General features: G+C 39.5%; 1 protein-coding gene across 2 annotated transcripts in view; it reads right to left on the reverse strand.

The window, feature by feature from the left end:
• The window catches only part of aebp1b (AE binding protein 1b), a 28,747-nt gene extending 21,318 nt beyond the window's left edge, over positions 1-7,429 (reverse strand). The window contains exons 1-4 of one of the 2 annotated variants that reach the window (XM_072914336.1): positions 7,076-7,429; positions 3,978-4,151; positions 3,824-3,898; positions 2,639-3,199 (exon numbers count right to left, since the gene is read on the reverse strand). In XM_072914336.1, coding sequence (XP_072770437.1) covers positions 2,639-3,199; positions 3,824-3,898; positions 3,978-4,151; positions 7,076-7,268 — 1,003 coding nt within the window. In that variant the 5' untranslated portion in view covers positions 7,269-7,429. The remainder of the gene's footprint in view (positions 1-2,638; positions 3,200-3,823; positions 3,899-3,977; positions 4,152-7,075) is intronic. The other variant, XM_061986168.2, reaches the window with a different exon arrangement.
• Positions 7,430-20,132: the final 12,703 nt, after the last annotated feature.

A 20,132-nucleotide genomic window follows, 5' to 3' on the forward strand; every position in this document is an offset into this window, starting at 1 on the left:
AATTTGGGACATGCATGAGGAGGTTGAGGTGGGCGGGGTTGAGGTGTTGGGGGGTAGGGGGTAGCGGGGGTGTATATTGTAGCGTCCCGAAAGAGTTAGTGCTGCAAGGGGTTCTGGGTATTTGTTCTGTTGTGTTTATGTTGTGTTACGGTGCGGATGTTCTCCCGAAATGTGTTTGTCATTCTTGTTTGGTGTGGGTTCACAGTGTGGTGCATATTTGTAACAGTGTTAAAGTTGTTTATACGCCCGCTCTCAGTGTGACCTGTATGGCTGTTGACCAAGTATGCCTTGCTTTCACTTGTGTGTGTTAAAAGCCGTAGATATTATGTGATTGGGCCGGCACGCAAAGGCAGTGCCTTTAAGGCACGCCCCCAATATTGTTGTCTGGGTGGAAATCGGGAGAATGGTTGCCCCGGGAGATTTTCGGGAAATTTGGGAGTCTCCCGGGAAAATCGTGAGGGTTGGCAAGTATGACTGGGAGACGCAACTGCTCTGTACTTCTCCCTACGTCCGTGTACCACTCCGTACAGCGGCGTTTTAAAAAGTCTTAAATTTTACTTTTTGAAACCGATACCGATAATTTCCGATATTACATTTTAAAGCATTTATCAGCCAATAATATCGGCAGTCCGATATTATCGAACATCTCTACTATTAACCTCTGCTATTTACAGCCTACACCAGAGATATTCAACTAAATTGTTTTGGGAGCCATATGTTTGGCCCTCGGGCCGCCAATTAAATATCCCTGATGTACATAATATCCTTCTTGTCTAAATCCAGGACCTGGGGTACTAAATTTCTCGTGTCTCATGTGCACTGGTATAACTTCCTAATTGAATTCTTAAAAAGTGGATTAATTGAACAATACTGATAGTTACAGTAATGACATCCTCCTGGGAACCAGCACATTTTGCGGTGGACATTAGTTGCAATTTTTGTGGGAGGAGCCGGGTTGTTTATGCAAAACTCAACTTCAGAGGACACTGGTTCTCAGGAAAAAAAGACTTTTCTTTCATAATATTTCATTCTCACTTTTCAGTTGACTTCTTTACTGGTTTGTAAGTTGCATCATTGTACTGCTTATTTAGTGAGGATTGTGTGACTCAAGTTTATGTTCCAAAATTAGGTTCCTGTGCTTCACAAGTTTAAAGCTCAAGGTACAGGATGATGGATGTGTGTGACATTTTCTCACATTCATCTCCTGAAGGGTTAACTTTTCACTGATCCTCAACATAGACATGCATGTACAAGATGTTGAGTGCAAATAGTTTGAAAGCCAGTGGGGGTTTGGTTTACAAGCGTACATTAAAAGCTCATATCCATTTATTAGCGGGTCGGGTTTGACGGGTCGGGGACTTAGACAAACACTAAAATAAATCATACAACTGAAGCACAACCTGATTTTGAGGTTTTGGGTCCAAATTTGCAAATAAATATTAGTCTTGAATGCTACATTCACACCCTGAAAATCACTTAGTGATTCGTCTTGGTTTTGTTCACTGACCCATTCATTAGTCACGAATAGTAAAGTATAACCTCCTGAGAACCAGCATTCTCTGCAGTGGACTCTTGTTTTTGGTCTATCTCTTCTGTTAGACTTACGCATTTCGGCCCCCAAATAGCCATGATGAAAAACACTTATGTCCACCGTAGAAGATTCTAACTCTGAGGAGGATATGAAATGAAGACTTCATCTTTCTTTACACTTGGTGTTCCTGTTTTCATAACGACAAAGTAGCAAAGGTTCAATGGCTTTTAAATTAGGGCTGTCAAACAATTACAATATTTAATCACATTTTGTCAATAGTTGACTCATAATTAATCACGATTAACCGATTGTAGCTGAGATAGGCTCCAGCGCCCCCCGCGACCCCAAAGGGAATAAGCGGTAGAAAATGGATGGATGGATAATCGCAAATAGATTTTAAAAAATCTATATAGCTTTGTCTTTCTTTTTTTAATCTTTAATAAGTGTAATTTTTAATAAGGTGCACTTATTAAAGATACACAAATATATATTTATGATTATCCATCCATCCATCTATTTTCTTCCGCTTATCCGATCATGGTTAATTATGAGTTAACTGGACAAAATATGATTAATCACATTTCCCAATAATACCCAACATGGGACTGGGCAATTTGAAAAAAGTTGCTTGTGATACTCAGACTTGGCAACACTGCTTCTTTTAGCAGCCAGGAACACCGGTCGGTGATAACTCACAGTGATGTGGATGGAAATAATTTTGGTCTTGTGGAGAGAGCGACCTGCCAGGGCTTCCAAGCTAAACTTGCCAACCAATATACCTTTTTTCCTTGTCCATTTCTGCGCTCACCATTCCTGTGACTCAAAATCAGCTGGAACGCCGCTGCTTTCCCACCACCGCTACGGTATGGACTAAAGGTCACACGGGACACATTAATCGTGCGATTTAAAAAAAATAGTGTCGTTAAAGGAAACTTTCATTGACTTATTATTCCTATAACTTTGACAGCCCTTATAATTTTGTTCGTCACAACCTATTAATAAGGTTCTGTGTTTCGCCATTTTGACAACCTTGCTCATCACACACACACAAAGTCCAATCATCAAATCATTTGTGACAAATCATGAAGAAATAAAGCAGTAACATACATGTGGAATCCCAGTAATCGCCGTCGTCTGTCGCAGTCTTCTTATCAACCGTCGGTGCAGAGGATGTTGGATCCGTTTCTTTCCAGTAGATGTCATAGTCATCCGTATCTGGAAGAGACGGATCTTTGTCTTCCGGTTTCCAATATTCTTCTTCTGTGTCTGTCACTGGAGTGTATGGGTCTTTGTCTTCCGGTTTCCAAACCTCATCAATGTCTGTCACTGGATTGTATGGGTTTTTTTCTTCTGGTTTCCAATACTCTTCATCAGTGTCCGTCACTGGATTGTATGGGTCTTTTTCGTCTGGTTTCCAATTCTCTTCATCAGTGTCCGTCACTTTTTCGTCTGGTTTCCAGTACTCTTTATCAGTATCTGTTTCTGGAGGTGATGGCTCCTTCTCTACTGGGTTCCAGTCAACATCATAATCTTCCGTCACCGAAGCGACTGGATCTTCTTCTACTGGCTTCCAGTCGTCGTACAGCGGGTCTGTGATCTCTGATTCTGGCTTTGATGGAGTGGGATCAGCCTCCCAGTAGTCTTCATCTGGTTGCCAGTAATCGTTATCTGACATGAAAAACATGGAGAGGTTTGTCTATACAACATACACAAGATCATTAGTGGTGACTCTTGAGTTCCTGCTAAAGTACTTTGTCTGTATAAACAGTTGAGAAACCTAGAACCACTACTATGTTTCAGGAGAGTATGTACAGTATACCCAGTTATTTTCTATACTGCTTATCCTTTTTCATGGCTACTAGAGACCAGTTGACTTTGTTACAAATTCAATTAATTTTGATCGGAGAATTGATTTGAGATACGAGTATTTTAAGTTACGAGCTTTGTCACAGATTGACCGAAACTCATCTGTTAATGCATCACTGTACTTTATTAGTTGTCTATGGATGTTCTCATTCATCCTGGTCACTGTATTCTCAGGGAATTCAATCATTTGCAACTGGACTGTTAGATATGACCAATCTAAGTCTATGAGCATGGTCTGATGAAGCCTGCGCCATGAGAGGTGATACGTCTTCCAAGACAAACTGAACAATCCAGTTGTGATCGATTGAATGCCTTAAGTGTACTCATTAGTTGTACTTCACACATCCTCAATAGTATTGTCAGTTCAAATAAGAATATTTTATAAGCAGGTTATCGATGATTACATCTTAGATGGTGGCAACTTACCAATGTCGGGGTAAACGTAGTCTGTGTAAGGCTCAGGCTCTGTGGGCGGCTCTGTGGGCGGTTCTGTTGGGAGCACTGAAGGCAGTACAGACCCAAAGTCAACAACCTTGACTTTTACACACTTCCAATACAAACTTGACTCCTTTAGCCTCACCTGTTGTGGTGGGTGGAAGCGTTGTGGTTGTTGTTTGTCTGTCCTTCTTCCGCCCCTTCTTGTCACTTTTGGGCCTCTTTGTGGCACGGGGGTCTTTAGGCTCTTTGTTCTTTTTCTTGTCCTTTTTCTTCTTTTTTCCCTCCTCCGGTGCTCTCTTGACTCTGCTTAAACGACCTGAACATATGAATATCCTCCTGAGAACCAGCGTCCACTCAATTGGACATTTATATTTGGTCTATTTCTTTTGTCAAAGTTACACAGTTTGAGTAAAAATAACTCTGTTACTGTATGCAAAAACAGAAATGTCCTCTGCAGAGATTAAACTGGCCAACATCGTTACCAATCAAACAGCCTGATAGTCCTGTTCAAGCATCTTTATTTGTGTCCTTCATGAGCACTTCGCTTGAGAATTAAAGCATGCCGAGTCTTTCTTTTCAACGTTGTTTAAAATAGAACTTTCACGGGGATGATGTCAAGACAACTTTGTTTAGCTTCATCACTATTTCCTTTGGTGGCTGGATGCAGTTTTCAGACTGTTCCATGGAAACCAGTTTCCGTGAAGCGCACTGTTTTTTTAATAACCTAAATCCCTCCAGTTTTACAAGAAACCTATCTGTGACATCTTCCCCAATGAAAGGTACAGCCATTAGCGGGATGCATTAAGCAGGTACTTGGCACTGATGTGTATTACATATGGCTGACATTTCTTCCTCTCTTCTTCCGTCCTTCACTTTGGGTATTTAAACTATCATTGTTAAAACTTCTAAATCTTCAGGATAGTCTTCTTCTCTTGGCCAACTTCAGCACTTATTTTTCCCCAATGTTTACCATTACCAAGTATCAGAAACTAGGAATGGGTACCAATTCTTGGTACCTGAGAATCGATACCGGTACTCAATGGTCCCAATTTTCCGTACCGTGTGTCCATGTGTTTATCAATTTGTTTAATAATAAAATCAATTGTTTTAAATTCAAAATTTAACGGTGAGCTGATAATAAATGTCCTGTCCAGTTGTTTTATCTGGATTTCTTGTACTTCTGAGTCTCATTTGCAAGCATTATATTGTAGACTTTGCATGCAGTTGAAATTCCAAGACAATAGATGGCAGTAGTGTATAGGCTACAATGTGTTGTCTTGCCAGAAGTACTCGCTATTAAGCTGAATCCAGTCTTTTGTTGCACCCTAAAACGTGTTTATGGTGTATGTATTGTAGTTATTACACCAGATCTTAACGTGCATCTGAGTTGTAGCTTTCACTACCAAATTTGGAGGTGTTTAAATCGCCATATAAAATCGCTAATCGTCTATGGCAGGGGTCGGCAACCCGCGGCGCTAGATTTAGCGCCGCCCTGGTGGCTCTCTGGAGTTTTTTCAAAAATGTATGAAAAATGGAAAAAGATGAGGGGGGAAAAAATATATTTTTTGTTTTAATATGGTTTCTGTAGGAGGACAAACAGGGGTCGGCAACCCAAAATGTTGAAAGAGCCATATTGGACCAAAAATACAAAAACAAAACTGTCTGGAGCCGCAACAAATTAAAAGCCATATTACATACAGATAGTGTGTCATGAGATATACATTGAATTGAGATGACTTAAAGGAAACTAAATGACCTCAAATATACCTACAAATTAGGCATAATGATGCAATATGTACATATAGCTAGCCTAAATAGCATGTTAGCATCGATTAGCTTGCAGTCTTGCAGTGACCAAATATGTCTGATTAGCACTCCACACAAGTCAATAACATCAGCAAAACTCACCTTTGTGCATTCATGCACAACGTTAAAAGTTTGGTGGACAAAATGAGACAGAAAAAGAAGTGGCATAAAACACGTCCTCGAAAGTCGGAGAAAGTTATACATGTAAACAAACTACGGTGAGTTCAAGGACCGCCAAAATTAGTAGGACAAAACGGCGCTCGCCAAATATTTGAGTCAGTGAAGCATGTTTAATATAAACAGTGTGCTTTATACCAATTAGGGAGGTTTGTGTCATGTTTGTCCTCCTACAGAAACCATATTAAAACAAAAAATATATTTTTTTCCCCTCATCTTTTTCCATTTTTCATACATTTTTGAAAAAGCTCCAGAGAGCCACTAGGCCGGCGCTAAAGAGCCGCATGCGGCTCTAGAGCCGCGGGTTGCCGACCCCTGGTTTACATGTACAACTTTCTCCGACTTTCGAGGACATGTTTTATGCCACTCCTTTTTCTGTCTCATTTTGTCCACCAAACTTTTAACGTTGTGCGTGAATGCACAAAGGTGAGTTTCGTTATAGACTTGTGTGGAGTGCTAATCAGACATATTTGGTCACTGCAAGCTAATCGATGCTAACACGTTATTTAGGCTAGCTATATGTACATATTGCATCATTATGCCTCATTTGTAGCTATATTTGAGGTCATTTAGTTTCCTTTAAGTCTTCTTAATTCAATTTATATCTCATGACACACTATCTGTATGTAATATGGCTTTTAATTTTTTGCGGCTCCAGACAGATTTGTTTTTGTATTTTTGGTCCAATATGGCTCTTTCAACATTTTGGGTTGCCGACCCCTGGTCTATGGCAACTCGAGCGAGCGCATTTTTAAACGACTTACTGTACATTTGAGTGTTTTCCAGCAAAAAATACATGCTTTGTTTGCAACATTACCTAGAGGCAGTCCGGGGGGAGTCTGCGATGAGTGCTGCTTGAGTGTTTGTTTGCCCGCCAAGTCTACACCCGAATGTGGCATCACTTGCAAAAAAGGTATCAAAATATGGCACCTTTTTGATGTTACGTGAATTGATAGCCGGTAGTTTTGACCAAATTCCGCAGGGGACTATGAAAGTATTGAATTTGCTGCCTATCTCTATTAGACATTAAAACTGAATGACAGCTTTTTTTAGTTGAGTTGTCTGGATAGTTTTTCCTTATCCAATCATATTTTTGGAGAGAGCTCAATTCGTAGTACAAAAACATGCCGGCCACGCCTACGAGAAACAGACTAGTCATTTTACAATAGAGTCATTACTCTGTATTCAATATAAAATGTGTATTGAGAAGAACAGTGCCATCTGCTGGATTAGATACGCACATTTCAAGTTACTTACCGGCCTCTGCTGTGGTCTCACCGGCTTGGTCTACCTCACCTTGAGGCTCATCCTTAACCAGATCCCCTTCTTGCTTGTCTCCTTCGCCCTGCAAGAGGGAAACGATCCCCCCGGCGCTTTCCCCTCGCTTAGGGGTCAGCAGGCAGCACAGGGCCAGCAGAGCCGCAGACACCAGCACAGTCTGACTCCTCATTCTTTTAGTGCGCTTTGGGCCTCCTCCAATCACTGGTTATTTATTATAAGTTGTATATTGAAGCTTTTGGTCCTGGGTGATCCGGCAGAGGAGCCCAAGTGTCAGCCAGGCTCAGACTGGGCTAGACGGAGCTGGAGTGGGAGTGGGGTCTAGGGAAGGGGGCTGGCTATAGCAGCGACACGAGTGAGCGAGACAGTTAAAGCAAATGAGAAGCTTCGGTTCCTAACTGCAGCTCTGGTCAGCTGGAAAAAACAGCGATTGACCGCAGAAGTCACCTGGACGACGAGTCACGACAGGTGCGGCGTTCGGTGGGCGGGGGGGGGGGGGGAGATATGACTGCATTTTTAGGACAAAGTTCTTGTTGGATTCAACCATGGACAAGAGTCACCCAGCAGAGAGGAGTGACTCAGGGGTCATTGAATTCCACTGCAGACAGGCGAGGGGGGGCTGCCAAGAAGGGGTATGTGTGTGTGTTAATAAAAACTATAAAGCAGCAAACATCCGAGCAGATGAAAACAGGCACACATTCTTTTTTTAGAAGCAGTATGAGGTAATGCAGCGCTACACATATGCTAGAAGAAGACAACATTCTTAACTTTCAGAACGTCTTGTTTTCTTTAGAACCTCATCCTCCCACTCGACTAACTCCTCCACTCTCCACGGCCAGTCACTCCACTTTGGAGGTCAAAATGGAGGAATATCCTCCTGAGAGCCAGCGTCCACTGCAGTGGATATTTGGTTTTGGCCTGTTTGATTTGAGTTACAGATTTTTTTGTGTGTATGTGTGTGTTCTCGTAGGTTGGGAAGCGGGTATACATTTTATGATGTCAGAGCATACTTGCCAACCCTCCCGGATTTTCCGGGAGACTCCCGAAATTCAGCGCCTCTCCCGAAAACCTCCCGGGACAAATTTTCTCCCGAAATTCAGGCGGACCTGAGTGACGTGTCGACAGCCTGTTTTCACGTCCGCTTTCCCACAATATAAACAGCGTGCCTGCCTAATCACGTTATAACTGTAGAATGATCGAGGGCGAGTTCTTGGTTTCTTATGTGGGTTTATTGTTAGGCAGTTTCATTAACGTCCTCCCAGCGCGGCAACAACACACAACTACAGCAGTCATGTTTTCGTCTACCGTAAAGCAGTTCGTCTGCCGTAAACAGCAATGTTGTGACACTCTTAAACAGGACAATACTGCCATCTACTGTACATGCATATGTGACAATAACATCTAGGGCTTTTAGAGAGTGCAGTGCACAACTGCGCACACAACAAGGAGACGAAGCAGAATGCATCATCAGAGAGGGTGTTCAGCATGGTTAGAAAAATAGTGACAGAGAATAGAACAAGGATGGACAATTCAACCCTTAACTCAACAATGAGTAGATGAGTGTTATGTGTGTGTATATGTGTAAATAAATGAACACTGAAATTCAAGTATTTCTCTTATTTATATATATATATATATATATATATATATATATATATATATATATATATATATATATATATATATATATATAAAAAGCTAGAATTCACTGAAAGTCAAGTATTTCTTATATATATATATATATATATATATATATATATATATATATATATATATATATATATATATGAAATACTTGACTTGGTGAATTCTAGCTGTAACTATACTCCTCCCCTCTTAACCACACCCCCACCCCCCACCCCCCAACCCCCGAAATCGGAGGTCTCAAGGTTGGCAAGTATGTGTCAGAGGTCACTGAGAACATAAATCGGTCCCTTGAGGATTTTGCGGGCTTATTTTATTTATTGTTGCAGCTTAAAATGCCTGAATTTGTGGCAGCTTTTTCTGAAAGTTGCATCAAAAGTAGGACCGTTAGCGGGTTAGCGCATGTGAGTGATCATCATGGGGTATCAGGCCTGTTCGCAGGCATCGATGATCAGGGCTCTGCAGTCTTCTCTGTCGTCCGTTCTATCTATGTTCTATATTATTATTATTATTATTAAGTTCTATATTATTGATATTTCCGATAACATTTCTTAGGCTTGTTGATATATGTTGTTCGATGTCGACCTGGAGCTTTCTTTCCTACTAGTTTTCCTGTTAACATCAGTTTTTCTAAGCTGTCTTTTCTAATGCGCATGTGAGTAATTGTCATGATCCGTGGCCCGGATCATCAATCCATCCATTTTCTACCGCTTATTCCCTTCGGGGTCGCGGGGGGCGCTGGAGCCTATCTCAGCTACAATTAGGCGGAAGGCGGTGTACACCCTGGACAAGTCGACACCTCATCGCAGGGCCAACACAGATAGACAGACAACATTCACACTCACATACTAGGGACCATTTAGTGTTGCCAATCAACCTATCCCCAGGTGCATGTCTTTGGAGGTGGGAGGAAGCCGGAGTACCCGGAGGGAACCCATGCAGTCACGGGGAGAACATGCAAACTCCACACAGAAAGATCCCGAGGCCGGGATTGAACTCACGACTACTCAGGACCTTCGTATTGTGAGGCAGACGCACTAACCCCTTTTCCACCGTGCTGCCCGGATCATGTTTTTGTTATTTTCTGCTGGATTTTGGACTCCCTGAGTTTCTGTTGTTGTGCACACTTGAGTTTGTTTAGTTACCATCCGGGTCGGCGTGGCGAAGTTGGTAGAGTGGCCGTGCCAGCAATTGGAGTGTTGCTGGTTACTGGGGTTCAATCCCCACCTTCTACCATCCTAGTCACGTTCGTTGTGTCCTTGGGCAAGACACTTCACCCCTTGCTCCTGATGGCTGCTGGTTAGGGCCTTGCATGGCAGCTCCCGCCATCAGTGTGTGAATGTGTGTGTGAATGGGTGAATGTGGTGATACTGTCAAACCTTGAAGGTAGAAAAGCGCTATACAAGTATAACCCATTTATAATTTATTTACCATGGCTACTTATTATTTTCACCTGCCTCTGATTGGTGTTTGAGACGCTCACCTGTTTCTCGAGCACTAATCAGAGGCATTATTTAGGCCTGCCTTTGCCAGACAGTCGGCCTGGCTTCTTACCGGTTACGTAAGTATTGCTTGTCTCCTAGCCCATGCTAAGTGTTACCTTCGACTTGTTTTCTGTTTTTGGTGCTTCTTTGATTGTTCTGAGAATTAAATCATGTTCCTACCCGCAAGTCCTGTCCAGAGTGGTCCGTTTGCATCCCGGGGGAACGAACCGCGCAGCAAGCTGCGACCCCCCAACCGTAACAGTAATAAAATAAAATAATCCCGTAATCAAAAATGAATGAAATTTAATAACAGTGTTTGTTTTGACCCCTGGATTGCACAGGTGGTGATCAGATAACAGATGCTCTGCGACCTTCAAAACAAACTCCGACGGAACTTAAGGTAAAACTGAGGCAATCAGGTAGTATTGCAGCGACAAAGTCAAGTCATCATGTTCAAAATGGTATCTTATAGCGAAACATGAATGTGAGGATGGCGCTGGTAGTATGAACAGAGGTCAACAAACTATGTTAGCTCGGGTTACCAACCGTCCCTAGAAAAACATAATCGGACCGTATTTAGTTACAAAAGTACGCGTCCCTTATCAATCTGTAAAGGGACACACGTTGTCTCGCACTGCCGTGTAAATCAAAACAGTCTTTGAAATGTCGATGGAATTATTGCATGACAGGACTCTTTATACTGCGTTTTACGGTAAAGCGGCAGCCCGAGACCATTGAGATGACAGCACCCTCACACGTGAACATTACAACACAGAATTCAGCTCATCTCTTTGGTTGAAGCACTGGCGTATGCGACAAAGATACCGGGAAAAAACTAAACTGACTAGAACACAAAAGCATGGCTGACAGGAATGCTATGCAACCCTAAGCTTTCTCCTCCAATGAAAAAGCTGCAGAAATACAAATTTGATTGGGGAAAAAGAAAATGTTTAGCTGGAAAAGGTGACCAATTATGTCTACAAAGCGCACTGCATGGTTTGCCGACGCGTTTTTTCTATTGCCCATGATGGTGGATTGTGCCACGTTAAATTGCATGCTGCTATAGTGGTCAAACATTATCAGAGATGACAAAACCAGTGGAAACCTTGTGCACCAGACCAGGCAACACCAACAACCAACCAGGAGTTAAGCAGAATATAGTTTTACTTGAGAAATATATTTATTCTATTTTGATATTTCTGGAATTTTCTGTTGAACTTGAGTTGTTAAGCAATTTGTTTCCCATGTAGCCTATTCATATTACGCCGAAACATACATTGAACTATATGAGGCAATTCCTGGAGGAATTGCGTGTGAATGCTTCCAATGCTGAAGTTGAACTGCAATGCTGACAGGGTGTAGTATGAATGTAAGAATAGTTTGAATGTTGGAATGGTTTGAATGTTGAAGAGTTTGAATTTCCAGGAAAACCGGAATTTGGTTTGGAACTTGGGAAAGTGTTTGATGAGTTGAATGTGTTGATGTTGGTGTTAAAAATGTGGGAATTGTAGAAGTTTAAAAAATGGACAATTCATTTTGAATAGGGAAATTGTCCCTGAAAACTGGGAATTCTTGGAAATCCTGGAATTTTTGAAAATTGTTGAAGAAGAGCACATCATTTTGAACAGGCTGAATATTTTGGAATGGGAAGGGTTCGAATCGGATGAAAAATGTTGAGAATTGTGGAACTTTGAAAAATGTCCCATTCATTTCAATGGGAATTTTATGGAAATTTGGGAATTTTGGGAAAAGCGGGAATTTTTGGGAAAATGTTAAAAGACATCCATCCATCCATCCATTTTCTATGTTAAAAGACATGAATGTTGTAAATGAGTTGAAATGGTTGGTGTTGGAATTTTTCAAATCGGTCGACAAATGTTGAAGTAGTAACATTTTTAATTGAGAGATGGTATTCAGGATTTTCGGGAAAACCGGGAATTTTTCCAGTTCGAAAAACAACTTAGTTTTTTGTCCTAATTAAGAGGAATGATTTGACGGTGGAACTGTTGAAGTGGGTTGAAAAATGTGGAAGGAGTAGTTACCAGAAAAAAGGGTCAAAAAAGGGTTTGAAAAAAGGGAATTCCTGGAATTTTTTGGGACTTGGAAAAATTATCGTTTCAATTTCCAGAATGAGTGGAATATGTTGAAGGTGGAATGGTTTGAATCGGTTGAAAAATGTGGAAATGGTTGAAGTTTGAAAAATGGCCAATTAATTTTGAATGGGAAAAATATCCCGGGAATCTGGGAGTTTGGGGAATTTGTCAAGGGAAAGCCCGCGATTCCTGGATAGGCTAAACAGTTTGAAGTTGGAACGATTTGAATCGGATTAAAAACATGGAAGGTAGAGCGCGCCAAAATCTGGAGAAGAAGAAGAAGAAGTTGAAGAAGTTTAATAAATAGATGAATTTTAGTGTAGAAAATCATGTGTGTGAATGCTTTGGAGCATTCACACATATTACATTTAAGTTTGATTCAAAGAGTATCGTTTCACCAAAAAAAGGCCAAACCAATCACCACGCTGGTAGGAGTGAGCGATGATGACTTTGGCAGGTGTTTTGAAAAAATGTGCTCATCGTAATTTTTTTTACTATAATTACTGTCACCAAGTTTTGAGCAAATCAATGACTTGCAGTCCAGTAAAAGATAAAAAAATTAAAAACCTTACTATCTGACATTCTGACCACCAAAGTACATTTTTATCCAAATATTTGGTTATTTTCTTAAGCAAATGTTGTATATGCAAGTAAATAATAACCTGTAATTAATCATGATTATTCATTAATCATGATTATTCACAGTTCATGAGTGTGATTAATCTAAAAAAAAAAAAGTTTTTCCAATGATATCGACTCAACTTGTGATTTATGAATTGATTATCAGTGTTTTAGGTGTTCCTTGTAACCTTAACACCAAAAAGCACATGATTGCAACAAAACATCTGAAAACAAATACGGTATTGATGTGTGTTGTGTGTTTGTGTGTGTGTGTGTGTGTGTGTGTGTGTGTGTGTGTGTGTGTGTGTGTGTGTGTGTGTGTGTGTGTGTGTGTGTGTGTGTTCTTGTATTTCTACCCTTCTTGAGACATCAACAAGGAAAAGTACCTTCCATATGAGGACCGGTGAACAAGTTAGGACCGAAGTCATGGTCCCAATACGGAAAACCATTGCATCTAATAGAGAATAATAATAAAATAATAATGGATTAGATTTTATATCGCCCTAGTGGTAAAATCTATCAAAATGAGGGTGGTCCCACAAAGGAGGGATTTTTCAATTTGACTCTGTGTCGGTTTTAAAAGTGCTCCCCCTTTGGTCAACATATGAAATAACAAGTGTGTGTAAGAAATTGAAATGCACCCCCCTTGGCCAAAATTAATTACAAAATGTAAATAAATATGTATACAGAGACATACTGTAATAACTTCAAGTAAATAATGACGATTAAAAACCAATTACAGACAAAAAATTAAACAACAAAAAGTATTTTTCTCACAATGTGTCGACTTTTTTCTTATAAAATCGGGAACAATTTCTCATATTCTTTCTATTTCTGTAACATTGCGATATTTTCTCGTTTAGCTATTACTTTTTTATGTAAAATTATTACTTTTTAATGCAAAGTGGTGACATTTGTCATACAAAATTCAGACTTTTATCACAATATTGCCCATGTTTTTGTTGTTCTTGTAAAATAGTGAGTAAAAATATGACATTTGTCATAAAAAGTATAATTCTGATTATTATTATAATATTGCCAACATTTTTAAGTTTTCTTATAAAATTGTGACTTGTCAAGTAAAATTACGACTCTTTTCATAAAATTGCCAAAATTTGAAGCTTTTCTTGTAAAATTGCGACTGTTATTTAGTAAAATTCCAATTTTTTATCATAATATCACACAAATGTTCAGTTTTTCTTGTAAAATGATGACCTGTGTTGAGTAAAATTACGACTTTTATTATAACACTGCCAAAATTCTAAGTTTTTCTTGTGAAATTGTGACCTTTTTCTTGTGAAATTCCAACTCATTTTTCACAACAAGCCTTTTTATATTTGCATTGTATGTATATATTATTAATGTTGTAAATACAAATCTTTATATATCTAGAAAGGGTGGTCCTAAAGAGGTAGGCATTATTCGGAGGTCTCAAGAAGGAAAACCATTGCATCTAATAGAGAATAATAATAAAATAATAGTGGATTAGATTTTATATCGCCCTGGTGGTGAAATCTATCAAAATGAGGGTGGTCCCACAAAGGAGGGATTTTTCAATTTGACTTCGTGTCGGTTTTAAAAGTGCTCCCCCTTTGGTCAACATATGAAATAACAAGTGTGTGTAAGACATTGAAATGCACCCCCCTTGGCCAAAATCAATTACAAAATGTAAATAAATATGTATACAGAGACATACTGTAATAACTTTAAGTAAATAATGACGATTAAAAACCAATTACAGACAAAAAATTAAACAACAAAAAGTATTTTTCTCACAATGTGTCGACTTTTTTCTTATAAAATCGGGAACAATTTCTCATATTCTTTCTGTTTCTGTAACATTGCGATATTTTCTCGTTTAGCTATTACTTTTTTATGTAAAATTATTACTTTTTAATGCAAAGTGGTGACATTTGTCTTACAAAATTCCGACTTTTATCACAATATTGCCCATGTTTTTGTTGTTCTTGTAAAATAGTGAGTAAAAATATGACATTTGTCATAAAAAGTAAAATTCTGATTATTATTATAATATCGCCAACATTTTTAAGTTTTCTTATAAAATTGTGACTTGTCGAGTAAAATTACGACTCTTTTCATAAAATTGCCAACATTTGAAGCTTTTCTTGTAAAATTGCGACTGTTATTCAGTAAAATTCCAACTTTTATCATAATATCGCACAAATGTTCAGTTTTTCTTGTAAAATTATGACCTGCGTTGAGTAAAATTGCGACTTTTATTATAAAACTGCCAAAATTCCAAGTTTTTCTTGTGAAATTGTGACCTTTTTCTTGTGAAATTCCAACTCATTTTTCACAAGAAGCTTTTTTATATTGGCATAGTATGTATATATTATTAATGTTGTAAATACAAATCTTTATATATCTAGAAAGGGGCGGGCATTTTTCGGAGGTCTCAAGAAGGTAACAAATACACGAGTGTGTGTGTGTTGTGTGTGTTTGTGTGCATAGGTTAGCCTTTAGTGGTGTGTGTGTGTATGTGTGTGTGTGCATAGGTTGGCCTTCAGTGGTGTGTGTGTGTGTGTGTGTGTGTGTGCAGGCTGTCTTGAGTGAAGTGTCAGCAGCATCCAGTGGGCAGGAAACAATGACATCAGGGAGAGAGAAGGAGGGGAATTGGGGGTGGGAGGACGGGAGTATGAGTGAGAGAAAAATGCAGAAATCCAGCAGGCTCACTGGGTGCAAAGGGAAACAGGTTTACGAACCTCCATTTTGTACTCTTAAGTCCACTCTCTCTGGCTACATGGAACAATTGATTTGGTATCATCTGCGATACATACACGTCTGTCATGGACGATGTCTAAACATGTAACTCATCCACTGGTGCTTGTTAGTAATCCCTTCCAAAGGATCTGTTGGAAACCAACATAATTGTTCCCATAGTAAACAATGTACAGTAAATCCAATGGATCCATTCCAGACACCTTAAAGACAAAACATATCCTATAGAGCAAGGGTGTCAAACTCATTTTAGATGGGGGGCCACATGGAGAAAAATCTACTCCCAAGTGGGCCGGACTGGTAAAATCACAGCACGATAACTTAAAAATAAAGACAACTTCAGATTGTTTTCTTTGTTTAAAAATAGAACAAGCACATTCTGAAAATGTACAAATCATAATGTCGTTGGGGTTTGTTTTTTTTACACTTACATGTTGCTGTTACTACAAACCCCGTTTCCATATGAGTTGGGAAATTGTGTTAGATGTAAATATAAACGGAATACAATGATTTGCAAATCATTTTCAACCCATATTCAGTTGAATATGCTACAAAGACAACATATTTGATGTTCAAACTGATAAACGTTTTTTTTTTGTGCAAATAATCATTAACTTTAGAATTTGATGCCAGCAACACGTGACAAAGAAGTTGGGAAAGGTGGTAATAAATACTGATAAAGTTGAGGAATGCTCATCAAACACTTATTTGGAACATCCCACAGGTGAACAGGCAAATTGGGAACAGGTGGGTGCCATGATTGGGTATAAAAGTAGATTCCATGAAATGCTCAGTCATTCACAAACAAGGATGGGGCGAGGGTCACCACTTTGTCAACAAATGCGTGAACAAATTGTTGAACAGTTTAAGAAAAACCTTTCTGAACCAATTTAGGGATTTCCCCATCTACGGTCCGTAATATCATCAAAGAGTTCAGAGAATCTGGAGAAATCACTGCACGTAAGCAGCTAAGCCCGTGACCTTCGATCCCTCAGGCTGTACTGCATCAACAAGCGACATCAGCGTGTAAAGGATATCACCACATGGGCTCAGGAACACTTCAGAAACCCACTGTCAGTAACTACAGTTGGTCGCTACATCTGTAAGTGCAAGTTAAAACTCTCCTATACAAGGCAAAAACCGTTTATCAACAACACCCAGAAACGCCGTTGGCTTCGCTGGGCCTGAGCTCATCTAAGATGGACTGATACAAAGTGGTAAAGTGTTCTGTGGTCTGACGAGTCCACATTTCAAATTGTTTTTGGAAACTGTGGACGTCGTGTCCTCCGAACCAAAGAGGAAAAGAACCATCCGGATTGTTATAGGCGCAAAGTTGAAAAGCCAGCATCTGTGATGGTATGGGGGTGTATTAGTGCCCAAGACATGGGTAACTTACACATCTGTGAAGGCGCCATTAATGCTGAAAGGTACATACAGGTTTTGGAGCAACATATGTTGCCATCCAAGCAACGTTACCATGGACGCCCCTGCTTATTTCAGCAAGACAATGCCAAGCCACGTGTTACATCAACGTGGCTTCATAGTAAAAGAGTGCGGGTACTAGACTGGCCTGCCTGTAGTCCAGACCTGTCTCCCATTGAAAATGTGTGGCGCATTATGAAGCCTAAAATACCACAACGGAGACCCCCGGACTGTTGAACAACTTAAGCTGTACATCAAGCAAGAATGGGAAAGAATTCCACCTGAGAAGCTTAAAAAATGTGTCTCCTCAGTTCCCAAACGTTTACTGAGTGTTGTTAAAAGGAAAGGTGATGTAACACAGTGGTGAACATGCCCTTTCCCAACTACTTTGGCACGTGTTGCAGCCATGAAATTCTAAGTTATTATTTGCAAAAAAAAAAATAAAGTTTATGAGTTTGAACATCAAATATCTTGTCTTTGTAGTGCATTCAATTGAATATGGGTTGAAAATGATTTGCAAATCATTGTATTCCGTTTATATTTACATCTAACACAATTTCTCAACTCATATGGAAACGGGGTTTGTAGTATTCTATATTTATTTATCGTTATTTATACTTTCTGAATAAATTAGAGTCGTAGTCGAAAGTTGACATACACTTGTAAAGAACATAAGAACATAATGTCATGGCTGTCTTGAGTTTCCAATAATTTCTACAACTCTTATTTTTTTGTGATAGAGTGATTGGAGCACATACTTGTTGGTCACAAAAAACATTCATGAAGTTTGGTTCTTTTATGAATTTATTATGGGTCTACTGAAAATGTGAGCAAATCTGCTGGGTCAAAAGTATACATACAACAATGTTAATATTTGGTTACATGTCCCTTGGCAAGTTTCACTGCAATAAGGTGCTTTTGGTAGCCATCCACAAGCTTCTGGTTGAATTTTTGACCACTCATCTTGACAAAATTGGTGCAGTTCAGCTAAATGTGTTGGTTTTCTGACATGGACTTGTTTCTTCAGCATTGTCCACACGTTTAAGTCAGGACTTTGGGAAGGCCATTCTAAAACCTTAATTCTAGCCTGATTTAGCCATTCCTTTACCACTTTTGACGTGTGTTTGGGGTCATTGTCCTGTTGGAACACCCAACTGCGCCCAAGACCCAACCTCCGGGCTGATGATTTTAGGTAGTCCTGAAGAATTTGGAGGCAATCCTCCTTTTTCATTGTCCCATTTACTCTCTGTAAAGCACCAGTTCCATTGGCAGCAAAACAGGCCCAGAGGATAATACTATCACCACCATGCTTTAACGGTAGGTCTGGTGTTCCTGGGATTAAAGGCCTCACCTTTTCTCCTCCAAACATATTGATTGGTATTGTGGCCAAACACCTCCATTTTTGTTTCATTTGACCACAGAACTTTCCTCCAGAAGGTCTTATCTTTGTCCATGTGATGTCAGACCTCTTTCAGACCATTCAAGTTTTTACCATTTTCAAAAAACTTTGTGCTTTTCCTGAAATCCTCAAATTTTTTTGGGGAAATTCAATGGGACATTCTTCAAAGTTCCACAACTCCCACATTTTTCATCTGATTCAAACGGTTCCAACTTCAAAATATTCAGCCTGTTTGGGAATTGTGTGCTCTAATTCAACAATTCAAAAAAAATAAAAATTCTAGAATTTCAGTCCAACTTCAGCATTGGAGCATTCACACGCAATTCCTTCAGGACTTGCCTCATCTAGTTGTGTCATGTTGTGCATTTTGTTTTGATCCGTTATTGTCTTACTTTCGTCATAGGTTGTTGATGATAATTAACATGAAAATGATTAGTCAACAAAATGAACACTTTGTTTACATCAACGGTTTTCTGGAGTTCATGCTGTGTGAGTCCAAGGAGTGTGTAAATGAAAGTGTGCATTAAAGGAATCTTTCACATAAGTACAATCGTTAACATGTCAATCAATCAATCAATTTAAGTTCATTTATATAGCCCTTAATCACAGGTGCCTCGAAGGGCCTGCACAAATCACAAAGACATCATTCATGAGAATGTTAAAGTTAAAGTTAAAGTACCAATGATTGTCACACACACACACTGGGTGTGGTGAAATTTGTCCTCTGCATTTGACCCATCCCCTTGATCACCCCCTGGGAGGTGAGGGGAGCAGTGGGCAGCAGCGGTGGCCGCGGCCGGGAATCATTTTTGGTGATTTAACCCCCAATTCCAACCCTTGATGCTGAGTGCCAAGCAGGGAGGTAATGGGTCCCATTTTTATAGTCTTTGGTATGAACTCACAACCTACCGATCTCAGGGCGGACACTCTAACCACTAGGCCACTGAGTATGTGAGAGTCCAGTCCCTTGGGGGCAGGCATGGGGTTGTAGGAGGTCCACATCCAGGTCATAGAGGAGTGGTCCGCAAGAGGTCATGACTTAAGGCAGCTAGAACTTCCTCCAGACTGGTATCTCTCCAAGGATTATCTGGTAACCTCTCCTTGTAGAAGAGGGAGGCAAACAAGAGAGAGAAGCGGCAGGTCAACTGGTCTAAAACTGAGTTTATTTAAAAGCTAGAATGTATTATTCAAAATAATAGTGCTTACAGAGTACAAAGAAGAAGAATTATGAGAAATACTTTCAACCTTATTGAAAATAAGATATTCTTCATCTCAGTATGTTAATAATGACTGAATTAATTAATTAATTACATATTACAAAACTGTTGTATACTAATTCATAGATGTTATTTTATTATATAAAAAGGTCAGTAAATGATTCTATATATTTGTAAACGCTTTGAAGTGGGAAAGGGGTAGGATTAAATAAGCTTTGCTTCTTCCTACTCCTTTTCGGGCATGATGTAAAATGAAATGATATGAAATTGTGTGATGTATTATGATGTAAGTGTGTTCATGTTCGAAATAAACTAAAGAAAAGTAAAAAAGTATAGATGATTTTTAAAGGTGGGACATAAATGCTTCTGTCACATGTATATTAGGTGGCAAAATAAAACATCTAGTGTTATTTAGTG

The sequence above is a fragment of the Nerophis lumbriciformis genome, linkage group LG12 (genome assembly GCF_033978685.3).
Source record: "Nerophis lumbriciformis linkage group LG12, RoL_Nlum_v2.1, whole genome shotgun sequence".
Taxonomy (NCBI): Eukaryota; Metazoa; Chordata; class Actinopteri; order Syngnathiformes; family Syngnathidae; genus Nerophis; species Nerophis lumbriciformis.